Here is a 25,944-nt window from a genome sequence, read left to right on the forward strand (position 1 = left end):
ACAGATCACTGGTAATATTGTTACAGAAATTCAGAGTATGTAATCATACGTATCTTTAATGTATTTAGTTTATACTTCAAAATGCTAAATTTTCATTTCATTCGGTCATATTAAATCAGCACAAATTGTAAAGAAACTTTGCATGAATATGATTTCAAAATGAACAACATTTCAGCAAATTCTCAGCAGAATAAACTTTATATCAGGAAAGTTATGAAAAACTGAACTGCCTGCATTCTTAAATCTAAGTTTCAAACTTTGGGGCAACTAGAAATTTAGTTGTATTACTAGAAATAACTGATTTCTATGTGATTTCACTTTAAAATGGGCCTGCCTAGTTTCCTCCATACAATAGTCACAAAGAGCACAAAATGAATTGAGGGTATGTGGCTTTCATTCCTGGGTGAAAAGAATGTTCTTAGTCAAGTTAGTGAAAAGATGACCCTAAACAACATCTCTGAAATAAATTGTATTCCATCTATGCCTTATTTCAAGAAATTAAAAGTTACTTGCACATTTAAAACTGGTATGAAAATCACTGATTAGGTACGTTGACTGTTAATCTTTAGCCTTTACATAACTAAATACTGCATAGTCATCTCAATCCAACAGACACATAGGTAATTACTGGTAAGCATAATGCAGTAAGCTAAAAATTATGTTAATGTAAAATGTTTAAATATAAGTTATTTGATATTACTGGAAATAAAAAACAATACATACAGCCTTCTCTAAATTTATTAAACATGTCACCAATCTGTACCGACAATATATTCAAATAGATATAGGTACGTGATAATAAAACCTTGAAATATTGCTTACGAATGACATGTATATTCATATCATTTCAAATTAATAAGTTTGGTTGTGTCGGCCGCTCAAATTTGGTAGCTAGCTCATCGACCGGAAGGGACCAAGCGTGCCAAACATTACAAGTGAAATTGCCAAAAGGATCCCGGTCGCCGAGTCACCTTTGAAAATATTACTAATGGCATCAATTGCTACGCGTCGCATTACCAAAGGAGTCCCACTGATCGTGCAATCATAGACCCCAGCTTCCAAGTTGACCGTACCGTGAATCGGTACCAACCTTGAAAGCAAAGGACCCATAATCACACTACCAGCTCGATACGAGGTATGTCGGTAGAACCTGTAATGCGTTACTGGCAGCAAACACGTCGACTAGGCCTTACCAAAACTACATGGGCCAGACCTAGTGACCCGAAGCAACATTCAGGTCAACGACAGACTACAAACAAACCCGAAGCAACATTCGAGTTTACCACTACTTAGTGACCCGAAGCAACATTCGGGTCGACAACAATAAGTAAACAAGTAACCGGAAGCAACAGTCCAGTTGACAACCATTGAAATAACCTGGTGACTCAGAGTAACAATAACAGCTTACATAAAGTAGTGACCTGCGAAATAAGATAGAAAAATCCGAATACGGACGGCCATGTCTCCTCTTGAACGCAAAATAGAATGCCATCGAGGAGAGAAGTCACGCCCATATTCCGAAGTAAGCGAAATTTGAAATTGTAAATAACGATAACTTGTTAAATTTACTTCATAGAAACTGCAACGCCTGGTCACCTTCCGGCCAATAAGAATTTTACCGCAGTATACAACATATAAATAGAGCGACATATATGAATGAAACCTTAAGATAGACTGTCCGACTCTTTATATTCATACATTTATATTATTTAGGCATAGAATTACGTCTTCATGAAGTAAATATACTAAATGTCCAGAATTATGCTGCTTAGTATACATGTAATGTCAAATAGTTGTCCCATTAAGCTAGCACAAACTGTCACACGATATAAATGCACATAAAATGTGTAATAAGAACAAACAAATACCCGAGCACTATGATCATTAACTAACAAATCACTTCCAATAAATCAGTGTCCACACTAAATAAGTATATTACAAATGACTGTTCACATCAGCATTAATTCCAGGTACCGCTAAGGCGCCTGTTACCGTCTATTTGATAAAATCACAGTCTTCATAACAATATACTGTTTTCACATCTGAATTGCATTCGTCTTATGGCTCTGGGTACATGAGTTGGTGACACCGTCAGAATTCAACATTGATACAACAGAAATTTGTAATGTGGTATCCTGAAAATATATACAACCAACAGCAATTCCTGACCAAAAATAGTTATCACATGGTATAGTATAGGTGAAACAATCTTAGTAATCAAAAATATGGTAGCTTTTGCGGGCTGAGGCGGGCGGGGAAAAGTTGTAAGTTCGATGTTCTTTACAGGTAGACTACGACGTAAGTGAGAAAGGCTGCACGTGTTTTTTGCTTTTATAAGCCGTTATTAAGATTGTTCTCGGCTCAGTAATTATGTGTAATTCGTATCAGCCAGAAAGACGGGAACCAGTTATAAGAAAAGACCGAGATAACCGTGTGACCATGGCAACGAGCATAACAAGTATTTCTTGAATAAATAAATCAAATTATTTTTAATTGAAAATAATTTATCTTATTTGATATTACTCGAAATAAAAAACAATACATACAGCCTTCTCTAAATTTATTAAACATGTCACCAATCTGTACCGACAATATATTCAAATAGATATAGGTACGTGATAATAAAACCTTGAAATATTGCTTACGAATGACATGTATATTCATATCATTTCAAATTAATAAGTTTGGTTGTGTCGGCCGCTCAAATTTGGTAGCTAGCTCATCGACCGGAAGGGACCAAGCGTGCCAAACATTACAAGTGAAATTGCCAAAAGGATCCCGGTCGCCGAGTCACCTTTGAAAATATTACTAATGGCATCAATTGCTACGCGTCGCATTACCAAAGGAGTCCCACTGATCGTGCAATCATAGACCCCAGCTTCCAAGTTGACCGTACCGTGAATCGGTACCAACCTTGAAAGCAAAGGACCCATAATCACACTACCAGCTCGATACGAGGTATGTCGGTAGAACCTGTAATGCGTTACTGGCAGCAAACACGTCGACTAGGCCTTACCAAAACTACATGGCCAGACCTAGTGACCCGAAGCAACATTCAGGTCAACGACAGACTACAAACAAACCCGAAGCAACATTCGAGTTTACCACTACTTAGTGACCCGAAGCAACATTCGGGTCGACAACAATAAGTAAACAAGTAACCGGAAGCAACAGTCCAGTTGACAACCATTGAAATAACCTGGTGACTCAGAGTAACAATAACAGCTTACATAAAGTAGTGACCTGCGAAATAAGATAGAAAAATCCGAATACGGACGGCCATGTCTCCTCTTGAACGCAAAATAGAATGCCATCGAGGAGAGAAGTCACGCCCATATTCCGAAGTAAGCGAAATTTGAAATTGTAAATAACGATAACTTGTTAAATTTACTTCATAGAAACTGCAACGCCTGGTCACCTTCCGGCCAATAAGAATTTTAACCGCCACAATAAATTTCAATTTATCCCCCAAAATTATTATTGAGACGCACAGAGATTTTTTTATAGGCAGATTTCAAATAGTACAGATAAAACTCCAACCCCACCTCATTTAAATGGACCCCGTCAGATCTGAAAAAATTAGTAGCCGTGTCAATATCTGGGCTCACTATATCACTCCTGCCAGACCGACTTGTAATAATCCGGCCCGATCTATTTATTCGTTTGCGTTTGACGTCAATAGCTTTGAGATTACAGGCCCCCCTCCAGACCCTCCTTGGTAAAATATCTACCCAAATGATAATTGTCTCGGGGAAGGCATCGCGTAGATATTTCACTTCTGTCTCTATTAACTCCCTTAGCTCGATAGAAGATAAACTTGTCAAATCGTTACCACCTAAATGTAAGATGATAGCCCTTGGTGGCGATGACAGTAATACTTGAGTCTGTACTGAATGGCGAAATGATGTCCATCGAAGTCCGCTTATTCCCCACCAAGCTATAGTTATATCGGGTAACGAAAGGTTGGGTTTACCGGTGTCTGCTGCTCGTTTACCAGCCCAGAACGGAATTGAATCTCCCAGGACCCACACATCAACAAATAGTTATTAGATGGAATTGACAAGAATACCTTAAATGTGGAAAATTCGCTTTAAACGGAATAACTACCAGGAAGAACTGACTTCAATGTACTTTTAAAAAATGTTGTCCGCTGATACAGTTAAGAGTGGGAAAACACCTCTTTACTGTAGAATTACGTTCGGATGTATACTTTATAGCAATTAGATTTCCATCTACCAAGTTTCATAATTACACTCGCTGAATAACCCTTAGTTGCCAACCCTTAGTGTAGCCCGACCGATTCTAAAGCTATGCGATTTAAATGTACCAGTAATTTGATTTTTACTCAGACATTTATACAGAATGGCTGAAAATTGAGTTCTGGTAACCGGGGTGCCTTCTTGATGACAAAATAATATTCCTTCATTTTTTGGTCTTACGGCCAAGAAATCTATTAATGCTTGCACTGCACAGATAGGCCCAGATTCTCTGGGTAGTTTTAACATAGTCGGTTTTCCCCTTTGGTTTGTTTTACTATGCCGAAGTTGAATTGTAAGATATTGGTTATCAATCACGAACAAATCTGATCGTTTAATGGGCCCATCAAATTGTCCCCTAAAGGAGACAACTAATTCGCTAACCCTGAACAATCCAAAGTATGCTAAAGTAAAGAGCGAAGTAAACAGTTTTGTTTCATACGCATTGAAGCATATTTCTCTTAGAACTCTGCAAATAGATGTCAAAATAGGCAGAGTTAGTGGGGCTCTGTTATCATGTGTGATAAGGTTCCTATGGCAACCGTCTAGTAATTTATTAACAATGAAAACCTGGGTTATATCATAATATCCAGAAAGTTTGTGAAAATAATTTAGCCCAGCTATATACGTCGTGATTGTCTTGGGTGACAACCCTTTTTCGAAACAATAAGCCATAAATAAAGTGATTTGTTGTTCTGGTATAGGCCAACTGTCTGAAAGATTGTATAACCGCCTAAAATTTTCAAATGCCCGAAAGGCAGTATTATATGTTAGCCTCGAATTCATTGAAATCCCTGACAGAAGCAGCTGTCTAGCTCTAGATCGAAGATGTCCCATAGAAAAGTTGGTATCGAATGGGGGCTGACGTCTGCGTCTGGAGCTAATTCTCTGAACTTGTTCAACTGAAAGCGAGATAAAGCGTCGCAGATTTCATTGCTACAGCCCGGGACATGAGAGGCTTTGATTAAAATATTCAAGTTAAAACATCTCAACGTTAATATCCTGACAATGCACATAACTCGTTCTGATTTAGAGGATAATTTGTTAAGAATGTGAACCACAGCCATATTATCGCTGTTAAATCTTATTTTTTTATTCATCAGATCCTTTCCCCAAATGAATATAGCTACCAAAATCGGGAACAATTCCAGTACTGTTATATCTGACGTGATGCATCACGTGTGCCACGTGTCCGGCCACTTCGCCGAACACCAATGGCCTTTGAAGTATATACCAAAGCCTAATCCCTTGCCACCCGCACTATCAGTGTATAACTCTGTATCGGTGTTCGTGATCCAATAACGGTCATGAAAAACAGAGATACCGTTAAATTTTTTTAGAAAAACTAACCACATTGCCAAATCTAGCCGTATCTCTTTTTTAATTCGAATGCGATGAAAAGGCTTCGTGAGACCACAAACTGAGTTTATTAGTCGGCGTATAAAAGGCCTACCCACTACTATGGCTCTGCAACAAAAGTTTAATGACCCAATGAGGGACTGCATTTTCTTTAATGTTGTTTTATTTCGTGAAAGAATTTCTTCGATTTTTTGTATAACCTCCTGCATTTTTGCTATAGGAATTTTTACCGTCATATGGTTTGAATCTAGTTCTAGGCCTAAAAAGATCAAAACCTCTGTAGGGCCTTCAGTTTTGTCGAGCGCTAAAGGCACACCAAGTTCAGACATTGTACTTTTAAAAATTTCTAAAGCACGAGTACATGATTCAACAGATTTGTCTCCCCTAGAAAGTCATCCAAATAGTGTATCAAGCTATCTGACTGTAGTTTTAATTTAACACAAAATTCAAGAAACCTAGCAAACCTTTCAAAAGTTATGCAGCTTATTGATGCCCCAAACGGGAGCGCTTTGTCAAAATAAAAATGACCATCATAGCAAAATCCCAGTAATTCAAAATCATCGGGTGAATCGTATTAAACGATATGCACTTTTAATGTCCGACTTGAAAAGTTTACAATTTCGTCCTAGATCTTGAACTAACTTAACTGCCTTGTCGAAGCTAGTGTATTGGACAGAGCATAAATCTGGGTCAATAAAGTCATTAATTGAGCCGCCAGGGGATGTGACAAATGATGAATCATTCGGAATTCTCCCGGTGTTTTTTGGGAACTAAGCCTATCGGTGAAACAATTAAATCTGGAAATGGGCGATGAACAAATGGACCAGCTATTCTTCCTGCTTCTAACTCTTTATTAATTTGAGATTTTATTATTTCCGGACTGAGTGTAACAGAACGCAAATTATTTGAATCTCGTGGTAAGCGAGGACCTGTGTACTGAATGGAAAATCCTTTCGTAAAACCGTCTAGTAAAAACTTGGATTCACTGGTTTCGTACAAGAGTGCATATTGTTTCAAGGCTTCCACTTTTACTGGTGATTTTGCCAAATTAGAAATATCAAAATTGGTGAGCTGTTGAACTGATGGGCTGTTTGTTGAGTTAAAGCTTACAGTTTTACTGTTTTCTTGGTTGACCTCGTTTAGGTCCTCTGAACGGTCGGCGAAAGCCCCTGCCACGAAAATTAAACTGAGGGCTTGTCATTTGACCTTGACCTGAAGAACCGGACTGGGAACAGGTGACCTCAGGATGTGGTGCAAAACATTTTGCGCATATATGAGGATATTTACAGTTTGACCAGAAACAACTACCTCTGTTAAAATCATGGCACGTGTACCTGAGAGGATTTATAACTGACTGATTCGCAGACTGATTATCCTTGACCTGTATACACCGCCACCAAAGTTCGTTATTTGTTTGTGACCATGGGGATGGACATATAGCCTGGCGAAGGCAAAATTGTTCGTCATAAATTCTCCACCCGTTGCCCCCTTGGCGCATTGCACAGTCCCGTATGTTAAACATATAGTGAAGTAACTCGTGAACTTTATCACTATGTGTCTGAAGGTAAATAGAAGCATAAATTATAAATGCATTGGTCCATTTTTCTATAGATGTAATTTTATCTTTGCACTCTTTTTGAGATGACTCAATGTGGCCATCCGCCGAGAGTTTGAAAACACTACCCTTACAAAATTCAGACAGTTCGATAGCCCCTTTTAAGAGTAAGGCCAGATTAACGTATTCTCCACGACAGATTTGTTGTTTTAACGATGATGGTACATGTGCAGTCAAATCATCATTTGATAAACGAACGGATGGAAAGTTATGATTAAAGGAGGCATTCTGACACGTTTCATTGGTCTGACGGGGTGGCAGAGGTACATTTTTGTCGTGTCCATTGTCAAATCCTATATTAGAAGTACTATTTGACCTTGAACTAGTCTCATTACCGTTACAAGACATAAGACCTGAACTACGAAAAACCTGTTCAAAATCAATAAAATTAGACCCACCGGCATTTTCCTGTAACAGTATATTGCCTCCGTCATCTATATCTGATGGCTCTGCCGGACCACGTGGCGGTGTCCTTTCAGCGTGCTCAAGGTCATCGGCTCTTCGTTTCTGCCCGCGGGTGTTTGGGTGGTTATTGCCTCGTTCTGCCTCATTCTGCTGGCCGCCTGCTTCATTCTGCTGGCCGTCGGCATTTCTGTTTGCCCTGGCTGGCCTTCCTGCCCTAGCCCTGCCGCCTCGCTGTCTAACACGCCCACGCGGCATTAGAATCCGAGTAGATTTACTAGTATATATATATATACGTAGCAGAAGAAAAGTTGTAAGTTCGATGTTCTTTACAGGTAGACTACGACGTAAGTGAGAAAGGCTGCACGTGTTTTTTGCTTTTATAAGCCGTTATTAAGATTGTTCTCGGCTCAGTAATTATGTGTAATTCGTATCAGCCAGAAAGACGGGAACCAGTTATAAGAAAAGACCGAGAGATAACCGTGTGACCATGGCAACGAGCATAACAAGTATTTCTTGAATAAATAAATCAAATTATTTTTAATTGAAAATAATTTATCTTATAGAAGTATATGTGAAAAACTGTGGATAAAAGAAAAACATGTAGTTTCTTCTCTGATGTCAAACAAGTATATTTAGCAAGCATAAAGCTAAATAAAGATCTGCCTGAAAGAAGTGATTAGATGTTTAACTAGAATTTGTACTGATTACTTTGAAATCATTAATTTTGTGACAGATTAAAGCTTTCTTTATTGTGCAAAAAAAATTGTATATAGAGACAATGCAAGGATTGGCAAATAGTGGTCTTTTTATTGAACGGTCAAACTAAGACAAGTAAATTTCAGTAAATTTAGAAACCCAAGTAACATTTTTGACTGTTGATATACCAAGTGTATCAAAGTTTGGAAGTGATGAATATTGTTTGAGGCTTGAAATAAGACAGTAAAAAGTTGTCAAAGTCCCAGGAGGCAAAGCATGAATATAACTTACCTCAAAATCAGAACTTTTTGTACCAAATACATCTCCATAAAGAGGTTTACCGTTTTCGTCTACAGGTGGTTTACCCCACCCACCAGCATGGTAACCAAATGAACACCCCTGAAATACATAAGCAACTTCTTTTATTCAAATGCCACTAAATACAGGTGGTCATATGTATGATGCTGATGGTACTAAAATGCTGCAGGACTTGAAACAATTGTATAATTATAGATTTCATTAAGATTAAGCTCTAATGTAAGGAAAAATAAATCTGTTTGCAAAACTGGAACACCCTCACAAGATACTGTTCTATCTTGTTATTCAAAATAGAATATGAAGTCACATAATCATCTTAGGTCACAAAGTGCTCATCCAGGCATTACTTCATCTAGGCTTAACTAAAACATTCTATATAAGCCTCTACAAGAATGAAAGAAAACATTTTGGCAAGAGTCAAATATGTAACATTGAGGGCAAGGAATTAGAAGCCAGCAACCTTAGTCAGGGAGATTCTCAATCATCTTTCATTCATTAGTAAAATAAACTGTTAAATTGCAACATCTTTTTCGGGAAATATCTTTACACGTCTGTACAATATAAACTCACAAGAAAGTTGAGTAAATATTACCTCAGGGATGGGTCCATTTAAACCAGGTATTTTTAGATTTGGATATGATGGTGGTGGACCATATCTCTGCATAGCAATTAACCATGGTGGAGGTACCTTCTCGGATTGCTGAAAATGATACATAAACGTACAATATACATGACATTATCCAGTTATTTGATTTTCCATATATTATAATATTTAGATTACGAAATATATTAACTGTAGGTAAGTTGTATTACTTACTTTCCATCTTCGATATTTTCTACTGTTCACCATCGCCCTAGTATGAGCATTAATTGAATTCCATATTCATCTTACTTATTTCAACTAAAATGAAATCTGAATTGGAGTGATTCATTCTTACTATAAAGCAGAAAACAAGAGCTGTCACAGGAGATAGCGCGCTCGACTATTTTGATGCTGGATAGTGAAACTGGGTACATCTGAGGAAACTGGAGCTGTCACTGGAGTGTTTAACGACTCCAATGGTGGATGAAGATATTGCACAATAGCTTGAGTCTGTGTCAAAAATATTAAGTTACAAGAGAGATAAATATAAAGTGTATCAAAACACTAAATAAGTACAATTCTAAGCCAAAAGGGGGCATAATTCATAAAATATTGGTGCAAGAGTTATGCACCTTGTGTCATATGATGTGGGTGATGATGTGGAACAACTACTTCAAGTTTGAATCAAATCCATTTAGTAATAACTAAGATATAGTGACAATGCATCAAAATTAACCTTAAATTCTAAGTAAAAGGGGGCATAATTCATGACAAATTGGTGCCAGAGTTATGCACCTTGTGTCATATGATGTTGGTGATAAGGTGGAGCAACTATTTTAAGTTTGAATCAAATCCATTCAGAAATAACTGAGATAGAGTGAAAGTGCATCAAAACTTTAACCTAAAATTCTAAGTAAAAGTGGGGGATAATTCATTAAATATTGGTACCAGAGTTATGGACCTTGTGTCTTATGATGTGGGAGATGATGTGGAACAACTACTTCAGTTTGAATAAAATCCATTTAGTAAAAATTAAGATAGAGTGAAAGTGCATCAAAACTTTAACCTGAAATTCTAAGTAAAAAGGGGGGATAAGAACACCGACGCCGAGTTGTGTGTGTGTGTTCGGGTTCAACGTCTTTTTCAACAAATTTTCAGTCATAAAAATGACGTTGTCTACTTGTAGCAGTGAGCACAATGCCCAGCTTTATAGTGCTGCCTCACTGATACCCCACCCAGTCACATTATACTGACACCGGGCTGACCAGTCCTAGCACTACCCTCTTAATGCTGAGTGCCAAACGAGGAAGCTATTAGTACCATTTTTTACGTCTTTGATATGATGCGGCCGGGGATCGAACCCACGACCTCCCGAACTCAAAGCAGACGCTCTACCACTTGGCTACCGAGGCGGTTTCGACGCCGGGTTGAGTAGGATAGCTCTCCATATACTTCGTACAGTTGAGCTAAAAATCCAAGAAGTTTAAAAAAAGTATACTTATAACAAGGGCATGAGAAGCATTTATAGAAATGAACTTACTGGTCCTATAGGCATACCCAAAGCTGTCTTTAAATCATCAGATAAGTTACCAGGCTTCTTCTCCTTCAGTCTTGTCTCAAACTCCTTACCCTGGTAGAACAAAACATTAGAATATAAACATTATAGAACAGAGTGTTTTGTTTCGGGTTTTAAGTCACACCAACAATGTTCTGGTCAAACCTCAGGCATGGACAGACACCTTACAGATCCATTGGTCTTTTGCATGCCAGCGGGGCTCAAACCTGCTGCGGACTGAGAAAGTGATCCAAAGTCAGCCATTGGGGCTCCTTTATATACATATCAAAATCGTATAACCAGTTAACATCTTATTTAAGTATTAAAATCACATTGTATGTTTTTTTTAATGCAATACTGCACTGAAATACTGTTGTTTCACATACTTTTTGCATAAAATAAATGTAACTGCTGATTCTTTTTCATTTTACTGCTTCAATAACAGGGATTTAGCGACATCTAGTCTACGTTCTCAGACATCGTAAAATACATTTTTTTCCTGACAACTTAAAAATTTATCAAACTTGAACGTTGCTTGGACACAACTATTCAGACAGAAAATTCTTGACATTATGAACTGTCTGACAGAGAGTCATTGCTTAATTTCTTGATTTAAAATTTTCCAGGTAAAGATCTAAATTATTTAGCCTTAACAGGGAAAAAAACTTATAAAAAAATGATTTGTGAAAATTCAATTTGATTGTATAATGTAAAACATAATACCTCATAATATAAATCTCCATGTATGGTCATTTTAGGTTTGGTCTGCCATCTGAAGAAAGCATCATGTAATTTCTGATAGTCTATATCAATCTTTCCCATCTTGGGTCGTACTTTCTCTCGCATCTTCGACTTTAAATTTTTCTGATCTTCCTATTAAAATAATTATCATTCCATATAGATGTTATCCACTGTAAACAGCTGAACCTGTCTTAGCAGCCACCTTTATTAAGCAGACACTTGCCTTAAGCAGGTTTGGCTGTATTAACAATTTAATAGGCATGTTATTCATGCATACTGAAAAAAAAATGATGCACATTTCTAGATGTAAAGTCTGGAGACATTAATTACAATAAAAGATTTTGTGAATGCTAAGTACAATACAGCTACTATTGTTCTGAACATACTATGAAACAGATGTAGTGGAAAATAACATCTTTTTATGGAGCATTTAAAAAATTGCTGTAAGAATGTGACAGCCACAGCTGTTTTAACAGTATCTATACAGAGAGACAATCTGGCATTTATCTCACCAGTGCTGAGAATCACTACCTATAAAGGGAGAAAATTAAGAATCTATCCAGTCACAGCTGTGACTACTAGACTAGAAAGGGAGACAATTTAAGCAGAGAATCTTAGCCTATAAAAGGAAACAATTTGGAATTTATCTGATCAAAGCTGAGAATCCTGGTCTAGTAAGGCAGTAATTTTTAATTTAAATGGTCAGAGTTGAAAATCCTGGCCTTTAAAGGGAGACAAATTGAAACTTATCTTCTCAAGAGTTGAGAATCCTAGCCTAGTAAGGGCGATAATTTTGACTAAATCTGGCACGACCCAAGAATCCTAGCCTTTAAAGGGAGACAATCTTGGAATTTATCTGGTCAGGCCTTTAAAGGGAGACAATTTGAAACTGATCTGGTCAGAGCTGAGAATCCTAGCCTAGTAAGGGAGATAATTTGAAATTCATCAGGTCAGAGCCGAGAATTATGGCCTTACTAACAGCAACACTGCCTATAAATAACAATACTACATACTTTTACAACTAACAGTCTATGAAATCAATGTACCAAAATAAAACACTACACAGCTGTAGTTTCAATATTGACTAGATAAAACTGACAACAGACAAGTTCAGTTTACCTTCTCAGCCAATGCTGCCCTCATCTCTGTAATACCAGTAGCCTGTATATAATCTGGCAGTTCAAACGGGGCCTTCTCTATACCTCGCTTCCCCTGCAGGTATTTTCTTTTGAAGCACCAGTGTCTAGGTACTGCCACAGTGTTCCGTGTAGCTTTCAAGTGGACCAGTAATCTAGGATCTTGGGCCGTGACATCATGCATCTCAACAACATCAGGCCGGGTAACAAGCTGTTTGAGCTGGGCCACACTGAGACGGGTGAGTTTCTTCAGCTTTTTCTTGGATAACTTAGGGGCATCATCGTCTAGTTTATCTTCCTACATAAAATACTCTTGTTCATTAAAACACAATAGCATTTATAAATTAAAGTGAATCATTCTGATTTGAAACATGTTATGCATGCAGTAATTCTAAGGTCTCATCAGTTATGTGGGTGGTTATCTTAAAAATAAGACTTCAGTCATATAAACAGACAAAAAATGAATTTATGCACAGGAAACACACTGGATACTAACCTGTTATTTCCCCCCAAAAATGTAAGAGGAATAATGGGCAGTTTGTAAACTTGGAAGATGAGTGATGTAAAATTGACTCCAGATACAGTGATAAATCAATCTGTTATAGTAAACAAGTGTTCTCCAGATTTACTCTGTAAATTTCAATAACAGCTGGGCAGATAGGATGAATAACAGACTTTCTGAAAGCCATCTGGATCCAGGCTTCTTCAAAAGAAAGAAATTGCCCATAGTATGTTTTTTTGTCACTTTACTCTTTAGTAAGGTGATAAAATGGAGCCACAGGCCTATACCAAAGTAATGTTCAGAGATACTGTTTACATTTTGAGAGTTTCTTTTTTCAACTGTAAGTCACACAAATATAATTTAAGTCTTATGACAACTTTCTGGCTTTAATTGTGGAAGAAGACCCCAGATGCCCCTCAACACATATTTTCAGGGAAAGGCCACTTGGGTAGAATAACAACCATCTGTAAGCCAGCTGGATGGCTTCCTAACATGACAACCTATGTATTGATCCCAAGCTCAGCTAAAACCAACAGAGGTAGGGGTCAAGTGATTTATCCATCTGTAAATACAGAATATGGGAAATATATTACCAGTTCTTCATCACTGTCGTCATTATCTGGATCATGCATCTTTGACTTTGGTTCACTCGGTTTCTCTGGATGACTCTCAACTGTCTTTGGTTGATCTTTAGCTGACTCGTCTGTTATCTGAAACAATATCATGTTTTTATTACACTTTTGGATTCAATGAACAGAAGTAATAAATAATATCTGATGCTTAAAGAACTTTGATTTCATATGTTCTCTAAAATATTTACAAAGGGAAATAAAACTTAACAAGGGTTAGCCTTAGAAATACACGCATTTGGTTCCCTCCTTAGTGCAGAAGCACAATCCATACCAGACACCTTAATTACACACACAACTTTCCTGTGGTTTGTATTTCTGAAACTTTGGTTACAATAGGTTCAACAAAAAAATACTGAAATTTCTAATTTCTCTAAAACTCATTATTAGAATAACTTATTTTACCTTGAATGTTTCAAATATTTTGCTGAAGATGAAGTAGTTTGGATCTGTTGGGTCTAAGTCAAGTTGTTCCTGTACATACCTACAATCACAGATAGTTTATTACATGTTTTTCAATGGATCAATTATGAAACATATCCAAAACAGTGATTTTATCACTGAATAAAGTCACTATTTGGAGTTAAGATGCAAAGAAAATATACCAAGATGATGCAACTGTAATAACAGGCATCTGAAGTTTTTTTGTAGGATTTATCTACAGATACATGTAGCTTCATGTTTCAGTCCTTGTATCATTTATATTATATACATATAACTTCTACCAGGTAGTTTCAGTTCTTGTATGATTTATATCATACAGATAGCTTCTAGTTTTAATTTTCATATCATTTATATCATGCAGATAGCTTCTAGTTTTAATTTTCGTATTTATATCATACACATATAGCTTCTACCAGGTAGTTTCAGTTCTTATATGATTTATATCGTACAGATAGCTTCTAGTTTTAATATTCGTATCATTTATATCATACAGATAGCTTCATGTTTCAGTTTTTGTATCATTTATATCATTCAGATACTGTGAAATCATTAATATTCGTGGGGGACTAATTTTCGTGAATTTCGTGGTTGATTCAACCCATGAAATTTAATCCCAACGAACAAGTAAAATTCCCATTCACTTTATGTTCAGAAGTTGTAATCCACGAATTCATATTCCCACGAAATTGCCACTTTGACCAAAACCACGAAATTTCATGCCCACAAAATTAAATGATTTCACAGTAGCTTGCAGTTTGAATTTTTGTATCATTTATATCGTACAGATAGCTTCATGTTTCAGTTTTTGTATCATTTATATCATATATCAGAGACCTGTCTCCTTTAAGAACGCTGTCAAAGCTAAATGACTTCTTAATGTCTGCGCAGGAACTAATAGCGAGACAATTCAATAAATATTAACACAGAGAACAACTTACTCTACTTGAACATCTGGTTCATTTTGTTGTTGAGGCTCAACAGGTTTCTCATTCTGCTTCAGTTTTCTGTTCTGCTTTGCCTTCTTCTTTTTCTTCTTCTTTTTCTTATTTTTAGACTGCCAAGAAAGAAACAGTTTTCTGTTAATAAACAGAACATCATTTTCTACTAAAAGGTAAGGTTCTTTAAAGAAAAAGTATTTACCTAATTACTTATGTGAGTGTAATTTTCAAAATGCCAACACAAGCTAAGCAACACACAAATAGAAGTGACCAATAAATTTTATATCAGCAGAATGCAATACAGGTTGTCTCATTATCATCATTAACAACAACAACAACAACAGTACTTTCATTGTCTACATTCAAGTTATGAGTAAACTTGATCTTATTACATATCTTTCTGTTAACAACTGTATAATCATCACTTAGACCATCATAATAAGTACTTACCTCTCTTGCTGGATCAGGCCTGATAATTTCTTCATTGTCTTCATTCTGATCTTCTTCCTCCATTTCCACCATCTCAATTTCATCATCATCATCATCATCTATTCGTTTCTCTGTAACATATTCAATAACTTCAAAAAACATCAGCCTTTTTTCTAAACCAAAAAATTCATCTTCACAGACTTTTTATGTTTTGATCATGAATATAAATTCCAAAAACTAGCCAACTTTGAAATAAATCAGTAACTCAAAATTGTGTTGATTTGCACAACTGCACTTATGACAAAACTTTTATTTGAAGTTTTATCAAACTCTGGCCAGTTCTTTAGATGTTCTGACAGCATTTTGTGACATCTAGGCTGATTGACTTATAAGAGGAAAGCCATACATCTTGTCTAATCAGGAGGGATATAAAGGCATAATTTCTGAAAATTTGTTTGAAAATTGATAAAAACTCAATATTTTGGGTAAAACCATGCACATTAACATAAATACAGATTAAGCCCAAAAAGAGAACTAAAACAAACAACATTCAGGAGTAAAGTAAGGCACAAATGCAGGAGTGGAATAATAAACAATTTGGGTAAAATGACCTCTGAAGATAAAATATATGCCAGAAAACTTTCAACAACGCATTTGTACTGTGGAAACAAAACTGATGTTTTTTTTTCAGTTTTATGCTCTATGTATAACATTTTAAGAACTTTTTTTATGCTCTATGTATAACATTTTAAGAACTTTCCAGCCCTGGAAGTTTTACTTCAAATTTTAAAGACTTTTCCAGATTTCCCAGTAAAGTATAAACCCATGAAAACACATACAGACATAGCGAGATCACAGTATCTCATCTTGAACACCTTTTGCATAGTGGAGAGAAAAACTGCAATTCTGACTCCACTTATGAAATATACAGAACATTTTAGTTAGCATAACAGCAATATATGCACATGTAATTTGTTTTCATTTATTTTGTAAAGATAAATATTAGATAGCTATTTTTGTATTATCTACTTAACTTTATAGTAATTTTCCATCGGACAAAAATTCACACAGCAACTTTTCAATGAAAATTACATAAATTTCAAATGATTCAGATGAGTTATCTTAAACAAGTTTTAAAGCTCCTATTACAGCCCCTGGAGTCCTGTAGAATAATGCGTATCTAAAATCTAAACAAAAGCACCGCCTTGCGGGTGCTGAGGCTCAGCTGATTTTTTTATGTAACAGGAATATTATCCTACCCATGATTTTCTAAGTCCAAAAGGGGCTATAAATCTTGCAAAAAGCAGGATGGAGTTATGTTCCTTGCTGTACAGGGTCAGCTTATGATGGTGAACAAGTGTTGCAAGTTTCAAAGCAATAGCTTTGATAGTTTAGGAGAAAAGTTGATCTAAACATAAAACTTAACCAAGAAATCTGATATTTTCTAAGTCCAAAAGGGGCTATAAATCTTGCAAAAAGCAGGATGGAGTTATGTTTCTTGTTGTAAAGGGTCAGCTTATGATGGTGAACAAGTGTTGCAAGTTTTAAAGCAATAGCTTTGATAGTTAATGAGAAAAGCTGACCTTAACATAAAACTTAACCAAGAAAACTGATTTTCTAAGTACAAAAGGGGCAATAATTCTTGCAAAAAGCAGGATGGAGTTATGTTTCTTGATGTACAGGGTCAGCTTATGATGGTGAACATGAGTTGCAAGTTTCAAAGCAATAGCTTTGATAGTTTAGGAAAAAAGTTGACCTAAACATAAAACTTAACCAAGAAATCTGATATTTTCTAAGTCCAAAAGGGGCCATAAATCTTGTAAAAAGCAGGATGGATTTATGTTTCTTGCTGTACAGGGTCAGCTTATGATGGTGAACATGAGTTGCAAGTTTCAAAGCAATATCTTTGATAGTTTAGGAGAAAAGCTGACCTAAACATAAAACTTAACCAGGCAATGCCGACGCCGATCAAGTGATGACAATAACTCATCATTTTTTTTCAAAAAATCAGATGAGCTTAAAACTGGAGTTTAAAAAAACATCATTTTGTTATCTCTTACTCTCAGGCATATTTAACTGTTCCAACTCCTCCGGTGTAAGTCCAACTTCCTGTGCTCTCACATCTTTAAAAGCAAGGACTTTTTCAAGGGCAGAGGGCAATTTAAGCTCCCTTGGTTCCTGTGGGCCCCTCTCCACTCTCTCCTCAGGGGGACGAGGAGGCCGAACCTGTTCACTGCTTGAGGATGGCGGCAGTAGTGGAGGAATACTGGAAAATATGGGAAAAATATTCTTAACAGATAAGATCACGTTTGAGCACATTTTCAGATTAAGTAAGAAAATACCTGCTTGTTTTTCAAGTTTATATATACAGTTGGTCATGAATATACTGAAAATTAACAAACAGAAAAAAGACAGAGTTATATGTATATGAGTGAATTTACATTAATATAGGCATAACTTTGGGATACAAAATCTGTTCAGTATGGACTCTGGTTAAGTTTCCAGTATTTTAATGTTACGGTTCAATTTGGACAGGTTACCAGTTTTCAACGGTTATGGTTTGGAGTGGTTTCCAGTTTTCAAAGCCTCCGGTTTAGAATAATTTCCAGTTTTCAAGGGTTCCAGTTTGGAGTGGTTATGGCTTTGGGTAGTTTCCAGTTTTCAAAGGATCCAGTTATGAGAGGTTTCTACTTTTTAAGGGTTTGTTTGGAGTGGCTTCAAGTTTTAGGTTTCCAGCTTTCAATGACTCTGGTTTGGAGTTGTTTCCTGTTATCAATGGTTCTTGTTTTGAGTGGTTTCCAGCTTTCGAGGGTCCCAGTTTAAAGAGATTTCCAGTTTTCAAAGACTCTGGCTTTGAATAGTTTCCTGTTTTCAATAGTTCCAGTTTGTGGTTGTTCTATATTTCAATGGTTCCATTTTACAAGGGTTCCTGTGTTTTAGAAAAATTGTAAATAAAGTGTGCTCAAACCTATTCTACTAAGAATATAAAGGTTACCTGGTGGTTGCTGCCCTAGGAGGAGGTAGCAGAGGTGGTATACCACTAGTAGAACTTGTAGGTAACAGGGGTCTGGGACCATGTAGCAAGGAAGGTCTTGGATTAAAAGGCTGATTTGCAGATATAGGTGGCTGACGCTGTTGCTCGTTTTCAGCTGTTGTTGGTGGACCTGAAAGAAGTCAGCATACAGCATTAAAGCACGACTGTCTACAGGTAAACAGAACTTATGGCCCAATATAATACTGATATATAAAGTTGGAAGCCGACATAATTTCACAGATTTAACTGCACAAAACCAAAATTGTTGTTGTTTGGTTTGACGTCAGAATGGCAAGACAGATGGAAAGCTTTTTTGAACAGACAATTCATTTTTAATATACTGCAACACTGTAGTTTGTTACATGACTACCATACTTGTTAAAAGGAGAAATAACCTGGTAACTCTTACTTCATAAAGCTTCCATGATTGCTTCCCTTGAATGAGTAGGACCTGAGAGAACCTCATGTGTTTTTAAGTTCTGGGCTTAAACCAACTGCCATACAAAGAAAATACATCTTTTCAGTTAAAGCTAAATTCATACGACAACCTAAGGATTTCACTAGCAGAGATCTTTATTTGCCTCTCTGCATTGTTTTCGGAATCTAAGTCCGACCCAGTAACAAACCATACAGTGTTGTCGCAAGAACAAGTAAGTCCCCAATGATTGAAAGAAACTATGCATAATATTAAAAGAAGTAACCTCTCCTCTCTTCTCGTATTCGTTTCTGTTGCTCCTCCCTTTTTGCCTCCATCAGAGCGATCTGTTGTTGACGTATCAACTCTGCCTCGTTACGACGACGGTCTTCCTCCTGTTTCTTAATTGCCTGATTCTGTTGCTCAAGTAGTGCCTGCATTAAACAAAACATAATATATTTAAAAAATACTTAACTGGATCTGTCTAAACAAAATTATTTCTGGCAGACCACTTCATTTTGCATTATTTCTTGTAACTGAACTACTGTTATGGACTCTGATGGTGTTTTAACAAAATACAAATAAACAAAAAAGTTTCATAACAAAAACTAGTAAAAAATAAAAATACATTTATACCAGCTGATATATACAACTAATCTCCTGAAAGGATTCAGCAAAGCAAACTACCAGTAGATCATATCATATTTTACACATATATAGTTATAGACCAGACAAGAAAAAGATCATGTTAATATTTGACCTCTAAGTGTGACCTTGACCTTGGATCTAGGGGTCTAGGTCTTACGCAAGACAATACATCTCATTATGGTGAACATTTATGCCAAGTTATTTCCAAATCCTTTTATGGATTGCAGAGTTAAAGTCCGGACAAGAGTTTGTCCACACATACAGACGGACAGTGCAATTTCAATATGCCCACCTTTGGGGGTTTAAAAAACAGAAATGTAGGAAAATATCAGATTTCTCCAGAAATATACAATATCTCTTATAGTATAGGAAATGACATTACACTGTAACTAACACTGGAAAAACACATTCATTAAAGAACTGTTTTGAATTTTTGTTCCTTTCTTAAAACACTGTCAAATGCTGACAGCAAATTTCTCCTGTATCTATCACTGACACAGCTGTTAATAGTGAGTGAGTTGGGTTTTACGATGAATCGACACCAAATGGTCATATCTATCGCCAAGCAGCTGTTAACAAGTGAATGAAGTATTGCCATGCAATACAAAGTCCCCTACTGGAAGGCACCTAATTTTCTCTACTGCAGTATAACATAATGAACTGATATCAGTCAATGATGTATAAACAATATTGTACTATATATACTATATAATATAACAAAGCACTTGGATTAAAATTTGCATATATAAAAACGTACAGTTGTTTTCATTTGGAATTTTTTTAGCCGATCATACAAATGTTATCATAAAAGTTATTTATAGTAACAACAAAGTGAAATAAACCCTAAAAAAAAAAAAAAAAAAAAAAAAAAAAAATCTATAAAATATAAGTCCACAAGAAACTCTTTACCAGGTAGAGATAGATCAAAATACACCTAAAATTTGGATGTACCGTGCATGTTGTACCACAGAAAAGTGGTCTCAATTTTTCCCTACGGCCAGTAATAAAAAAGTTACAATATAATCTATTTATAGTAACAACAAAGGGACATAATTCTAAAAAAAGTGTGCCTCATAGTGGTGAACATTTCTGCCAAGTTACATCAAAATCCCTCCATGCATGAAGAAGAAATGCTCCAGACAAAGTCATTCTTGAATTTGACCTTTAACCTCTGAGTATGACCTTGACCTTAGACCTAGGGACCTGATTCTGGCGCGCGACAATTCGTCTCATAGTGGTGAACATTTGTGCCAAGTTACACTAAATTCCCCTCAATGCATATAGAAGAAATGCTCCAGACAAAGTCATTCTTGAACTTGACCTCTAAATATGACCTTGACCTTAGACCTAGAGCCGGGGTTTTGTGCACAACATGTTGTCTCATCCAGGGAAATGTTTGTGCCAAATGATATTTAAATCCTGTTTTGCATGACAAAGTTATAGACCGGACAGGAAAAAAAATCCTATTGACCTTTGATCTCAAAGTGTGACCTTGACCTTAAAGCTAGGGTTCTGGGTGTTGTGCATGACACGTCATATTATCATGGGGAACATTTATGCCAAGTAATATTGTAATCCCTTGATGGATGACAAAGTTCTGGACCGGACAGGAAAAAAACCCTATTGACCTTTGGCCTCCAATTGTGACCTTGACCTTTGAGCTAGGGGTCCGGGTTTTGTGCACGACATGTTGCCTCATCATGGGGAACATTTGTGCCAAGTAATATCAAAATCCCTTCATGGATGGCAGAGTTATGGACCAGACAGGAAAAAAGCCCTATTGACATTTGACCCCCAATGGTGACCTTGACCTTTGAGCAAGGGCTCCAGGATTTGCACATGACATGTTGTCTCATCATGGGGAACACCTGTGCTAAGTAATATTGAAATCCCTTAATGAATGACACAGTTATGGACCGGACAGGAAACAGACCCTGTTCATGACATGTTAACATATGACTGCTAAGTGTGACCTTGACCTTTGAGCTAGGGATCTGAAAGTTGTGCAGGACACATCGTCTTATTATGAGGTACAATTGTCCCAATTGATATTAAAATCCCTTCATAGATGGGAGAGTTATGGACCGGACAGGAAAAAAGCCCTGTTGACCTTTGACCTCAAATTGTGACCTTGACCTTTGAGCTAGGGGTGCGGGTTTTGCGCATGACACGTCGTCTCATCATAGGGAACATTTGTGTCAAGTAATATTAAAATCACATCATGGATGAAAGAGTTATAGACCGGACACGAAACAGACCCTGTTCATGCCATGTTAACATTTGACTGCTAAGTGTGACCTTGACCTTTGAGCTAGGGGTCTCAAAGTTGTGCATGACACATCATCTTATTACGAGGTACAATTGTGCCAAGTAATATTAAAATCCCTTCATGGATGGGAAAGTTATGGACCGGACAGGAAAAAAGCCCTACTGACCTTTGACCTCCAATTGTGACCTTGACCTTTAAGCTAGGGGTCCGGGTTTTGTGCATGACACGTCGTCTCATCATGGGGAACATTTATGCCAAGTAATATTAAAATCCCTTCATGGATAAAAGAGTTATGGACCGGACACGAAATTGAGGATGGACGGAATGACAGAATGACGGAATGACAGAATGACGGAATGACGGAAAAGCGCATTCCTATAGTCCCCGAAACTGGTTTTCAACCAGTAGGGGACTAATAAGCAATATAGCTAATTTCATTATAATGTTTAATTCAAGTATTGTACAGAATGCATATATGAATCATGTAGGTTATCTTTCCTTCTACATGTTGGTTGCAGAATCAGTTAGCAATATATGACATTTTACAAATACAAAACGAAGGTTACCAAGGCAGCAACAGAAATTATTGAAATATTGTACATAACAATACCAGAGAGAATATGAGCAGTTTGCAAATATTAGATATTTTCTTATCAATTTGGTTCTTCAAGGTATATTGTAACTCGAGACATATAGTAAAGTGATGACAGTACCTAATATTTCTCCCTACCATAATAACATAGATCTGTTTTTTTTTGAACAGTCAAGCTAATAAAATGTACAGGTCAGAGTGCTTGTTTTTGAGATATTTGCTCATGATCAAAGAGATCTGCACACTACACCCTGATTTTAATACATTATTTGGAATTATTTATGTGTTTAACATTTTAATATCATATTCTGTCCTTAGAAAGATAGCCGTATTGCCGTTTTAATAACTTTACACATGGCTTGCTTTCAATTTATTAAATGATTTCATGGGAAATATAAACTTTTGCAGATTTACTCAACCGCAAAATCTATGAAATTAATCTCAGTGAATATAAATGATTTCACATTAGGATACAAGAAAGAAAGATTTTCATTGGAAGTCATACCTGTTGTTGCTGCTCTATTCTTTCCTTTTGTTTCTGTTGCTCCAACATGATCTGTTGTTGTCTAACCTTCTCCATGAGGTCAGTACCTTCCTCTCCGCCTTGTTGCTGTGGATGCTGTTGCTGCATAAGCAAGGCCTGCTGTTGTATTGCTAGTCGCTCTTTCTGCTGTTGCTCTCTGAGACGCTGTTGCTCTTGTTGCTCCCGGAGACGTTGTTGTTCTTGTTGCTCCCGGAGACGTTGTTGTTCTTGTTGCTGGCGCTCCTGCTCAATCAGTCGTGTCTGCATTGCTATCTTCTCTTGCAGATCTACATCCTAAAATGATGTTTTCTGTACATGTAATGTTTTAGTACAATTTCACTGATGTAAACATGTGGCATCTAACTTTGAGAAAATGTAGGACTTAAAAGTGAGGTAATTAAACAGAAAATTAATCTGGTAAAAACAGGCCATTCAATATGTTCTGTCTGACTGAACAATAAAAAGTACCCAACGTGGCAGCCATTTTATCTCATCATACTCTATTTCTTGACAAAAATAGCAAAACAAGAGGGCCATGATGGCCCAATATCGCTCACCTGTTATCACTGCACTTGAGGACAAGAAGGTCCTCAGAAAAAATATCTAAGTCCAAAGGACAGGAACAACAAAGGGAAGAAATTTAACCAAAAAGAAAAAAAAATTCTTACAAGGTACAGATATGTCAAAATACACCTAAAAATTGGAGGTACCATCCATGTTGTACCACAGAAAAGTGGTCTCGGTTTTCCCTACGGCCAATAATGAAAAAGTTACTAAAAATAAGCTATTTATAGTAACATAAAAGGGAAGTAATTAGAAAAAAAAAATGCTGTAAGTGAACAAAAGAAGGATCTGCCAAATAAATCTGTTGACATAAATGAAATTTCAGATCAGTATCTTCATTAGTTACGTAGATATACCCATTTCAATTTGAAATAAAGGGAGGTAATTTGACATAAAATCAGTCCATAGTTATCTACCCTGATTGGCTCAGTCCAACTAATGACAAAAATGAAATTTCAAATAAGTCCTATAAGTACTTACTGATATAAATCCATTTTGATAACAATCAGGGGAGGTAATCAGATATAAAATAACTCTTTATTGTTGCTGAAGATATTTTGGAAGTTTGTATCAAATAAAACCATAAATGAAGTCTCTATATGGCTGCAAACGCCAAAATAGCCAATTTTCGACCTTTAAGGGGCCATAACTCTGGAACCCATGAAGGAATCTGGCCAGTTCAAGAAAGGAACCAAGATCTTATGGTGATACAAGTTGTGTGCAAATTTGGTAAAAATCAAATCATAAATAAAGCTGCTATTGTGCAGACAAGGTCAAAATAGCTAATTTTGGCCCTTTTAGGGGACATAACTCTGGAACCTATAATGGGATCTGGCCAGTTCAAGAAAGGAACCGAGATCTTATGGTGATGCAAGTTCGGTTAAAATGAAATCATAAATGAAACCACTATCGTGCAGACAAGAAATTGTTGACACACGGATGCACGGAAGTTCCTGACGACGGACAAAGGTTGATCACAAAAGCTCACCTTGTCATTATGTGACAGGTGAGCTAAAAATGCATTCTAGTCAAACCTGCATTTGTGGTGGTTGACCCATCTGTGAAGATGGTACTAGTTGTGGGGGTTGACCAATCTGTGCTGGTGCCTGTCCCATCTGTCCAGCTGGTGGGCCGACTTGTGGAGGCATCTGACCTGGTGGTGGGGGTTGAACTGGTTGTCCCATCTGAGTTCCTGGGGGAGCAAGTTGTGGGGGAGCTCCCATAGCATGTGGAGGCTGTGTCATTGGAGGCTGTTGACCTAGATTTTGAGGTGGAGGGCCCATGGGGGGAGGCTGGTTCATTTGTGGTGGAGGAGGTCCAAGCTGAGGCGGGCTCATCATTTGTTGCTGGGGTTGTCCCATTTGTTGTGGTTGTCCATGTGGTGGTCCCATACCTGGAGGTGGCTGCTGCATCAACTGTGGTGGCTGACCCATCTGTTGCGGTTTTGGTGGAGGAACTTGCTGAGACATTAGTGATGGGGGTTGGTTCATTTGAGACTTAGGGGGCTGAACCTGCTGAGCCATTAGAGGGGGAGGCTGTGATTGGGTTTGATTCATTTGTGGAGGCTGCACAGGTTGACTCATCAGTGGGGGAGGTTGTGATGGAGGCTGGCTGACTGGTGGTCCCTTAGAGTTTGAACTCTCCTCTGAAGGCTGTCCTGCCATTTGTTGTAGTCTCATCTGAAGAGAGGTTCTGGTGACATGGGCGGGTGCAGGTGGTGGAGGTGGCTGCTGCTTAGCTTTCTGTTGTGGTTCCTGTACGGGTATAGCCATTAAAGAGGGAGGTCCTGCAGGGTGAGGAGGTGGTGAAAATTGTCCACCTGTATCCATACTCTCTTCCTGACCTGCAAAGGGTTAAAAGACAAACATTTTGTAAGTAAACCCTAGACCCAACTTAACAAACATGTGTCTGGCCTCTGATGGGTCATTTACTCTTTACATTACAGAAAGTATTTTGAGATGTTCCAATATTATTCTCTACAATGATGCAGGTCAATAAAGTTCCTGATGAGTTGGCATTGTTAACTTTTGGTTATAATGGGAAAATAAAGACTGAAATTTTGACTTTCAAATGACAAATTTAAAATATATCTGCTTTTGTTTCATTGTAAGACCAACCTAATTTAGATGACATTGTGACCAAACTTTAAATCTAATTACAGAGAAAGACCCATTGTGCATTTATATAAACGTCTTTTTAAGGCAGTGATGACAGCTTTGGTAGAACCACCTTCGTAAAGCTATATGGATGGTCTCCTCATAAAGAATTTCATGACCCTATACTGGACTTGAAC

At 37.1% G+C, this 25,944-nt stretch overlaps 2 protein-coding genes across 2 annotated transcripts in view; both read right to left on the bottom strand.

The window, feature by feature from the left end:
• The window catches only part of LOC123527324 (splicing factor 3B subunit 2-like), a 47,785-nt gene that overhangs the window by 6,498 nt on the left and 15,343 nt on the right, over positions 1-25,944 (bottom strand). Inside the window, exons 4-17 of the mRNA XM_045306714.2 lie at positions 24,686-25,494; positions 23,070-23,381; positions 19,342-19,489; positions 18,602-18,770; positions 17,667-17,872; positions 15,628-15,737; positions 15,178-15,293; positions 14,201-14,279; positions 13,760-13,876; positions 12,648-12,962; positions 11,511-11,660; positions 10,773-10,862; positions 9,242-9,349; positions 8,623-8,730 (exon numbers count right to left, since the gene is read on the bottom strand). Of these exons, the coding sequence (XP_045162649.2) occupies positions 8,623-8,730; positions 9,242-9,349; positions 10,773-10,862; positions 11,511-11,660; positions 12,648-12,962; positions 13,760-13,876; positions 14,201-14,279; positions 15,178-15,293; positions 15,628-15,737; positions 17,667-17,872; positions 18,602-18,770; positions 19,342-19,489; positions 23,070-23,381; positions 24,686-25,494 (2,837 nt within the window). The remainder of the gene's footprint in view (positions 1-8,622; positions 8,731-9,241; positions 9,350-10,772; positions 10,863-11,510; positions 11,661-12,647; positions 12,963-13,759; positions 13,877-14,200; positions 14,280-15,177; positions 15,294-15,627; positions 15,738-17,666; positions 17,873-18,601; positions 18,771-19,341; positions 19,490-23,069; positions 23,382-24,685; positions 25,495-25,944) is intronic.
• LOC123564474 (uncharacterized) lies at positions 10-8,130 on the bottom strand. The gene is made up of 2 exons (XM_053520050.1): positions 7,629-8,130; positions 10-2,135 (listed from the first exon to the last, which is right to left on the bottom strand). The coding sequence occupies exons 1-2, from the start codon at positions 7,888-7,890 to the stop codon at positions 2,092-2,094; spliced, it is 306 nt and encodes a 101-aa protein (XP_053376025.1). The 5' UTR covers positions 7,891-8,130; the 3' UTR covers positions 10-2,091.

This window comes from Mercenaria mercenaria, chromosome 1 (genome assembly GCF_021730395.1).
Source record: "Mercenaria mercenaria strain notata chromosome 1, MADL_Memer_1, whole genome shotgun sequence".
Taxonomy (NCBI): domain Eukaryota; kingdom Metazoa; phylum Mollusca; class Bivalvia; order Venerida; family Veneridae; genus Mercenaria; species Mercenaria mercenaria.